General features: G+C 41.1%; 1 protein-coding gene across 1 annotated transcript in view; it reads right to left on the bottom strand.

Annotated features, from left to right (window-relative positions):
- Positions 1 to 10000, bottom strand: part of ntd5 (ntl-dependent gene 5) — a 33052-nt gene that overhangs the window by 19868 nt on the left and 3184 nt on the right. The window contains exons 2-3 of the mRNA XM_062062523.1: positions 9301 to 9435; positions 7625 to 7816 (exon numbers count right to left, since the gene is read on the bottom strand). Of these exons, the coding sequence (XP_061918507.1) occupies positions 7625 to 7816; positions 9301 to 9435 (327 nt within the window). The remainder of the gene's footprint in view (positions 1 to 7624; positions 7817 to 9300; positions 9436 to 10000) is intronic.

Raw genomic sequence — 10000 nt, 5'->3', positions numbered from 1 at the left:
TCCATCATGTGAGTGTAGTGGGTGGGAGGTGTTGTCCATCATGTGAGTGTAGTGGGTGGGAGGTGTTGTCCATAATAAGAGTGTAGTGGGTGGGAGGTGTTGTCCATCATGTGAGTGTAGTGGGTGGGAGGTGTTGTCCATCATGTGAGTGTAGTGGGTGGGAGGTGTTGTCCATAATGTGAGTGTAGTGGGTGGGAGTTGTTGTCCATAATGGCTAGGAGCTTTGCTAGACTTCTCCTCTCTGACACCACCGCCAGAGAGTCCAGCTCCACTCCCACCACGTTACTGGCCTTCTCTACCAACTTGTCCAGTCTGTTTGCGTCCCTCGCTCTCAGCCTGCTGCCCCAGCAGGCCACAATATAGTCTTTGGTATGACTCGGCCGGGGTTTGAACTCACAACCTACCGATCTCAGGGCGTACACTCTAACCACTAGGCCACTGAGTAGGTTGGCCGTCCGATCCTCGGCTACAGAAGCTAGCTCTTGGGACGTGGAACGTCACCTGGCTGGGGGGGAAGGAGCCTGAGCTTGTGCGTGAGGTGGAGAAGTTCCGGCTGGATATAGTCGACTTCACTTCGACGCACAGCAAGGGCTCTGGAACCAGTTCTCTCGAGAGGGGCTGGACTCTCTTGTACTCTGGCATTGCGGGTGAGAGGCGACGGGCTGGGGTGGCAATTCTTGTTGGCCCCCGGCTCAGAGCCTGCATGTTGGAGTTCAACCCAGTGGACGAGAGAGTAGCTTCCCTCCGCTTTCGGGTGGGGGGACGGGTCCTGACAGTGGTTTGCGCTTACGCGCCAAACCGCAGCTCAGAGTAACCACACTTTTTGGATTCACTTGAGGGAGTACTTGAGGGTGCTCCCCCGGGTGATTCCCTCGTTCTACAGGGGGACTTCAATGCTCATGTTGGCAGCGAAAGTGAAACCTGGAGAGGCGTGATTGGGAAGAATGGCCGCCCAGGTTTGAACCCGAGTGGTGTTTTGTTGTTGGACTTTTGTGCTCGTCACAGATTGTCCATAACAAACACCATGTTCAAGCATAAGGGTGTCCATATGTGCACTTGGCACCAGGACACCCTAGGCTGCAGTTCCATGATCGACTTTGTAGTTGTGTCATCGGATTTGCGGCCTCATTTTTGGACACTCGGGTGAAGAGAGGGGCGGAGCTTTCTACCGATCACCAACCTGGTGGTGAGTTGGCTGCGATGGTGGGGGAGGATACCGGACAGACCTGGCAGACCCAAACGCATTGTGAGGGTTTGCTGGGAACGTCTGGCAGAGTCTCCTGTCAGAGAGAGTTTCAATTCCCACCTCCGGAAGAACTTTGAACATGTCACGAGGGAGGTGCTGGACATTGAGTCCGAGTGGACCATGTTCCGCGCCTCTATTGTCGAGGCGGCTGACTGGAGCTGTGGCCGCAAGGTAGTTGGTGCCTGTCGTGGCGGTAATCCTAGAACCCGTTGGTGGACTCCGGCGGTGAGGGATGCCGTCAAGCTGAAGAAGGAGTCCTATCGGGTTCTTTTGGGTCATAGGACTCCTGAGGCAGCGGACAGGTAACGACAGGCCAAGCGGTGTGCGGCTTCAGCGGTCGCAGAGGCAAAAACTCAGACATGGGAGGAGTTCGGGGAAGCCATGGAAAACGACTTCCTGATGGCTTCGAAGCGATTCTGGACCACCATCCGCCGCCTCAGGAAGGAGAAGCAGTGCACTGTCAACACCATGTATGGTGGGGATGGTGTTCTGCTGACATCGACTGCGGATGTTGTGGATCGGTGGAGGGAATACTTCGAAGACCTCCTCAATCCCACCAACACGTCTTCCTATGAGGAAGCAGTGCCTGGGGAATTCTGTGGTGGGCTCTCCTATTTCTGGGGCTGAGGTTGCTGAGGTAGTTAAAAAGCTCCTCGGTGGCAAGGCCCCGTGGTGAGATGAGATCCGCCCGGAGTTCCTTAAAGCTCTGGATGCTGTGGGGCTGTCTTGGTTGACAAGACTCTGCAGCATCACGTGGATATCGGGGGCGGTACCTCTGGATTGGCAGACCGGGGTGGTGGTTCCTCTCTTTAAGAAGGGGAACCGGAGGGTGTGTTCTAACTATCGTGGGATCACACTCCTCAGCCTTCCCAGTAAGGTCTATTCAGGTGTACTGGAGAGGAGGCTACGCCGGATAGTCCAACCTCGGATTCAGGAGGAACAGTGTGGTTTTCGTCCTGGTCGTGGAACTGTGGACCAGCTCTATACTCTCGGCAGGGTCCTTGAGGGTGCATGGGAGTTTGCCCAACCAGTCTACATGTGTTTTGTGGACTTGGAGAAGGCATTCGACCGTGTCCCTCGGGAAGTCCTGTGGGGAGTGCTCAGAGAGTATGAGGTATCGGACTGTCTGATTGTGGTGGTCAGCTCCCTGTATGATCAGTGTCAGAGCTTGGTCCACATTGCCGGCAGTAAGTCGGACACGTTTCCAGTGAGGGTTGGACTCCGCCAAGGCTGCCCTTTGTCACCCATTCTGTTCATAACTTTTATGGACAGAATTTCTAGGCGCAGTCAAGGCGTTGAGGGGATCCGGTTTGGTGGCTGCAGGATTAGGTCTCTGCTTTTTGCAGATGATGTGGTCCTGATGGCTTCATCTGGCCAGGATCTTCAGCTCTCACTGGATCGGTTTGCAGCCGAGTGTGAAGCGACTGGGATGAGAATCAGCACCTCCAAGTCCGAGTCCATGGTTCTCGCCTGGAAAAGGGTGGAGTGCCATCTCCGGGTTGCGGAGGAGACCCTTCCCCAAGTGGAGGAGTTCAAGTACCTCAGAGTCTTGATCACGAGTGAGGGAAGAGTGGATGGTGAGATCGACAGGCGGATCGGTGCGGCGTCTTCAGTAATGCGGACGCTGTATCGATCCGTTGTGGTGAAGAAGGAGCTGAGCCGGAAGGCAAAGCTCTCAATTTAGCGGTCAATCTACGTTCCCATCCTCACCTATGGTCATGAGCTTTGGGTTATGACCGAAAGGACAAGATCACGGGTACAAGCGGCCCAAATGAGTTTCCTCCGCCGGGTGGAGGGTCTCTCCCTTAGAGATAGGGTGAGAAGCTCTGTCATCAAAGTAAAGCCGCTGCTCCTCCACATGGAGAGGAGCCAGATGAGGTGGTTCGGGCATCTGGTCAGGATGCCACCGTTTAGGGCATGCCCGACCGGTAGGAGGCCACGGGGAAGACCCAGGACACGTCGGGAAGACTATGTCTCCCGGCTGGCCTGGAAACACCTCAGGATCCCCCGGGAGGAGCCGGACGAAGTGACTGGGGAGAGGGAAGTCTGGGCTTCCCTGCTTAGGCTGCTGCCCCCGCGTCCCGACTATACTATATTTAATATCATATATAAATAATAATTTCAATGGAAATAGGTTACTATTTGATTGTAGAAATGCATTTGTACTTGTATTAATGTTGTCAAACTATTATTTTTTTTCACTCAGATTAATCAAACAGTTACATTTTAATTCAAGATGTTTAAGTGCAGTAAATTACTGTCTTACATAATCTAAATCAACTTTTTTTAAAAAGAACAAATATTTCGACGCAAAGCACTTTTATGATCAGAATATCTTACATAAACTTTATTTTTGTTGTTTTATTATTATTATTATGACTAATATTGTATTACTAATGTATTCATATTATTAATAATTATATTGTATCACTATTGTATTATTATTATTAATAATAATATTATATTACTAATATATTATTAAAAATATTACTAATTTATCATTATTATTATCATTAATATTTTATTCTAAAATTGTATTATTATATTTGTTGTTAACAATATTGTATTAATAATGTATTATTATTATTATTATTATTGTTATTCATATTAATATTGTATTACTAATTATTATTAATAATACTGTGTTATTAATGTATTGTTATTATTATTTCGTATTACTAATTTATTACTATCATTGATATTGTATTACTAAAATTGTATTATTATTTTTGTTGTTAACAATATTGTATTACTGATTTATTATTATTATTGTTGTTATTCATATTTATGTCGTATTACTACATTATTATTAATAATAATAATATTGTGTTAATAATGTATTCTTATTATTATTTCGTATGACTAATTTATTATTATTATCATTAATATTGTATTACTAAAATGTTATTATTATATTTCTTGTTCACAATATTGTATTACTAATTTATTATTATTGTTATTCATATTAAAATTGTATTACTAAATTATTATTAATAATATTGTGTTATTAATTAATTATTATTATTATTTTGTATTACTAATTTATTATTATTATCATTAATATTGTATTACTAAAATTGTACTATTGTATTTTTTTGTTAACAATATTGTATTCCTAATGTATTATTATTATCATTAATATTGTATTACTAAAATTGTATTATTGTATTTGTTGTTAACAATATTGTATTACTAATGTTATTATTATTAATATTATTGTTATTCATATTACTATTGTATTAGTAAATTATTATTATTATTAATAATATTGTGTTATTATTGTATTCTTCTTATTATTTTGTATTACTAATTTATTATTAATAATAATATTATATTACGAATGTATTATTATTATTATTATAATTAATATAGTATTACAAATGTATTATTATTATTAATAATAATAATAATATTGTTTTACTAATATATTATTATTAATGTTAATATAATACAAGAAAACATTCCTGAGCCATCTCCAATAATCTTCTCTGGACAGCCGTGCAGGGAAGCTATTCACCAAGAAATAAAAACATGGGCTGATTGAATGGGTACGCACCTTTCGTCTAATACGAGACGAACTGGCCAACGAACCCCCAAATATTTTACACCGTCGGAAAAGTCTCGTTCACGATGATGGCGGAAATGTAAAGTGGGAACATTTCGTGTTACCATGGCAACGCTATTCACTAAGAAATAAAAACATGGGCCGATTGAATGGGTACGCACCTTTCATCTAATACGAGACAAACCGGCCAACGAACCCCCACATGTGTTATACCGTCGGATATGTGACACAAGATAACTTTTATCATGCTTGCGTTAGCTTGCTAGCATGCTAACTTTTTGAGCTAGTTTTGCAACCGTTTACCCCAGAGTCATATAAATTGGCATGTGACACTTGTTAGCTTTTAGCATGCAAACGATAGCATGCTAGCTAGCTAACTTAAGCATGCTAACCTTTCCACCTAATTTAACACTTTTTTTTCTCTATTTCCGCAGCCATACACCTTTGAGTCGTATAACTTGCTGTACGAAACATGCTAACTGTCATCATGCTATCGTTTGCACACATGCTAAATGTTAGTATTTTTATGTAAGCATGCTAATATTTAAGGCTAGCTCTGTAGCTCATTTTGTACAGTTATTCCTGAAACTCACCATCTTCAAAGCACAGCTTTTCTAGTTATTATTATTATTATTATTATTATTATTATTATTATTATTATTATTATCATTATTATTATTATTATTATTATCTAAGTAATATTATATTATCAGTGTTGTATAAAGATCAATATCAACACTAGATATTGTATTATATATACAATATATATATATATATATATATTATATATATATATATATATATATACACACATGCTAAATGTTGGTATTTTTATGTAAGCATGCTAATATTTAAGGCTAGCTCTGTAGCTCATTTTGTACAGTTATTCCTGAAACTCACCATCTTCAAAGCACGGCTTTTCTAGTTATTATTATTATTATTATTATTATTATTATTATTATTATTATTATTATTATTATTATCATTATTATTATTATTATTATTATCTAAGTAATATTATATTATCAGTGTTGTATAAAGATCAATATCAACACTAGATATTATATATATTATATATACAATATATATATATATATATATATATATATATATATATATATTATATATATATATTATATATATTATATATAATATATATAATATTATATATATTTATTATACAGCACATAGAGATACAGTATACAGCTATAGAGTACATAGAGTATATAGAGATACAGTACATAGATATAGAGTACACAGATGTATACTACATGAATATAAAGCAGACCTGGGCATTGTGCGGCCCGCGGGCCGCATCCGGCCCTTTGTACGTCCCTGTCCGGCCCGCGTGAGGCCAATTATAAATTACAAAATAAATTTTAAAAAGCATCTATTTCGAGTGTGCAATACAACGGTGCTGCTTTTGTTTTGAAAAGCGTTATTTGTATTACTTCCGTGTGGACGTATGCTCGTGCGCGCAGCGGCAATCTCAAATTACAAAATAAATTAAAAAAAACATCTTTGTCGTGCGTGCAATACAACTGTGCTGCTTTTATTTTGAAAAGTGTTATATGTGCGTATGTCCTGTGAGGGAAGGCGCACAGCGACAAGTGATGCCCGCTAAAAAGAGAAAAGTTGATGACGAATGGCGTGTTTTCAACAAGACAAGTAAAGGTAAAGCTGTGTGCTTATTTGTGGTACACACGTTGCTGTTTTTAAAGAATATAGTGTAACGACCTGCTGAAGTAGATGTTGTCTTCTTGAGTTGCGTAAATGAGGAGTGAGGAGACGTGCGCGTGGAAGGAACGAGATATGTTGAGCTGTGTTAGTATAGCTTGCTCAATAAAAGTTTAAAAAGAGCGTCAGACTTGATGTGCACTTCTTCTGGACGCTACAATTGGTGGCAGAAGTAAAACTTTGCACATACTGCACTGTTTGTGTGCTACGTCATCGGGAGGTACGTGCCACGTGAGGAGCTCGCCGCAAAGAGAGAGAGAGAGAGAGAGAGAGAGAGAGAGAGAGAGAGAGAGAGAGAGAGAGAGAGAGCGTTTACAGGTGCAGCCACGCTGCTTGCCACGGGGGGAATTCCGCCCTCAATGAAGACTCCCAGGTTTGATGGCAAGGCGAACTGGGAGGCATTTCATCCCACTTCTGACATCAATTGTAGCGTCCAGAAGAAGTGCACACCAAGTCTGATGCACTTTTTAAACTTTTATTGAGCAAGCTATACTAACACAGCTCAACTTATCTCGTTCTTTCCAAAAGGAAAACCAATCCTCACTCCTCATTTCCGCAACAGCAACGCTTCCTCCTTCTTCGCCAATCACCTTACAGGCGTACGTGCTACGTTCACAACGTTTTCTTATCTGGTTAAATAAAGGTTTTACAACAAAGAGGATGCAGGATAAAGTGACAGAAATTGAAATTTTTGTATTGTAATATACATCAGGAAGTGTTGTGTAAGAAAGTGTTAAAAATAAAACCATCAAAAGCCATCTGCTTTTGTATAAAGATAAGTTAGGTTAAATGAAAATATTATTATTATTATTATCTATCTTACGGTATATCAAAAATAATTTGAGCAAAATTTAATTGAAATATTGTCAGTGTGGCCCTCCAGCAGTGCTCGGGTTGCTCATGCGGCCCCCGGTAAAAATTAATTGCCCACCCCTGATATAAAGTATATAGATATACATCCAGAAGTGGTTATGAAAACATTGCATTGTAAAATATGTTGTGGTTGCTATGGCGACACAATAAACAATAAACCATTGTTGACGTTGTGGATTATTATGGGAAGACGTCTCCCTCACCTGTGCAGGTAGGCTCCTCCCCGCTCCACTGGCGGTCGCCTTGGCAACGGCGAATGGTGGCATCCAGACCGCTGGGCAGAGACAATCCTGACTTGCAGCGCACCTCCAGCAGGGCGGAGAAGGAGTGGGTGGGCGACAGGAGGCGGGACTCCCAGTCCGCGCTTGGGGTCAAAGGCCACGGACAGGTACGACCTGAGGAAAACACACATAGACTTAGACACACACACATATATATATATATATATATATATATATATATATATATATATATATATATATATATATATATATATATATATATATATATATATATATATATATATATATATATACTGTATATATGTATAATTTAATATATATATATATATAAATATATATATATATATATGCATATAGGTGTATAGTTTGATATACTGTATATGTATAGATGAATGCACATTGTAATACACACACACCCATAGTATATACAAACCCCAAAAGCAGTGAAGTTGTCACGTTGTGTAAATGCTAAATAAAAAGAGAATACAACAAATCCTTTTCAACTTATATTCAATTGAATAGACTGCAAAGACAAGATATTTCATGTTCACACTGAGAAACTTTGGTATTGTTTGCAAATATTAGCTCATTTGGAATTTGATGCCTGCAACATGTTTCAAAAAAGCTGGCACAAGTGGCAAAAAAGAGTGAGAAAGTTGAGGAATGCTCATCAAAGACTTATTTGGAACATCCCACAGGTGAACAGGCTAATTGGGAACAGGTGGGTGCCATGATTGGGTATAAAAGCAGCTTCCATGAAATGCTCAGTCGTTCACAAACAAGGACGGGGCGAGGGTCACCACTTTGTCAACAAATGCCTGAGCAAATTGTTTAAGAACAACATTTCTCAACAAGGAATTTAGGGATTTCACCATCTACGCTCCGTAATATCATCAAAAGGTTCAGAGAATCTGGAGAAATCACTGCACGTAAGCCATGATATTACACACCTTGGATCCCTCAGGCGGTACTGCATCAAAAAGCCACATCTGTGTAAAGGATATCACCACATGGGCTCAGGAACACTTCAGAAAAGCACTGTCAGTAACTACAGTTGGTCGCTACATCTGTAAGTGCAAGTTAAAACTCTACTATGCAAAGCCAAAGCCATTTATCAACAACACCCGGAAACGCCGCCGGCTTCGCTGGGCCCGAGCTCATCTAAGATGGACTGATGCAAAGTGGAAAAGTGTTCTGTGGTCTGACGAGTCCACATTTCAAATTGTTTTTGGAAACTGTGGATGTCGTGTCCTCCGGACCAAAGAGGAAAAGAACCATCCGGATTGTTCTAGGGTGAAAGCGTAAAAGCCAGCATGTGTGATGGTATGGGGGTGTATTAGTGCCCAAGACATCGGTAACTTACACATCTGTGAAGGCACCATTAATGCTGAAAGGTACATACAGCTTTTGGAACAACATATGTTGCCATCCAAGCAACGTTATCATGGACGCCCCTGCTTATTTCAGTACATTCCATTGAATATAAAGTTGAAAAGGATTTGCAAATCATTGCAATCTGTTTGTATTTACCATTTACACAACAGGACAACTTCACTGCTTTTGGCTTTTGTATACACACACACACACACACACACGCACACACACACACACACACACACACACACACACACACACACCTGGAGCCACACAGCTGAGACCACACTGGCCGTCACACAAACATTGACGCTTGCTGCCACAGTCTTTGTCCACTTTACAAGGTCGGGGACACGTCCTCTTCCTCTCTTCTCCCACTAGTCTCTCTGGGCACGACTCTGTTGGGATAACACACACACACACACACACACACACACACACACACACACACACACACACACACACACACACACACACACGTTACGTCCCCCTGGCAGCAGGCCCTTTGTTTACCCTCCTTGCATGGGTGGTGCTGGTAAAAAAGGAGCAGCAGGAAGTTGTTGACTGCGTGTGGGTGGCAATGGAAACATTTACCACCCAGGTTGCATTGTGGGTGTTTTCTAGCGGCCATCTTGGCATTGTTGGACGATCCTTCAGCAGCACACACACACACACACACACGCACATGCACATTTTCTTGCACTTCTGAGTATCATTTGTCCGAGGTGTGTTTCATAGTCAGGGAGTAGTCTTTGCCATGAAGTTGAATGTCTCTTGTTGAGGGTTTATACACGAAAGTATTGTACTTATTACACAGCAGCTGTTTGGTTGTGGCCCTCGTCTTGGTTATCAAACGTGGAGGTGTTGAAAATCGCCATGTAAAATCGCTAATGCTAATCAGTAGCATGTCTATGGCATATCCAATGTAAATTAGCATTGAGGTGTGTTTCCGTAGTCAGGGAG

Source organism: Entelurus aequoreus, linkage group LG11 (assembly GCF_033978785.1).
Source record: "Entelurus aequoreus isolate RoL-2023_Sb linkage group LG11, RoL_Eaeq_v1.1, whole genome shotgun sequence".
In the NCBI taxonomy this organism is placed as follows: domain Eukaryota; kingdom Metazoa; phylum Chordata; class Actinopteri; order Syngnathiformes; family Syngnathidae; genus Entelurus; species Entelurus aequoreus.
The sequence above is the reverse complement of the archived record's forward strand: the minus strand, read 5'-3'. Positions and strand labels throughout refer to the sequence as shown.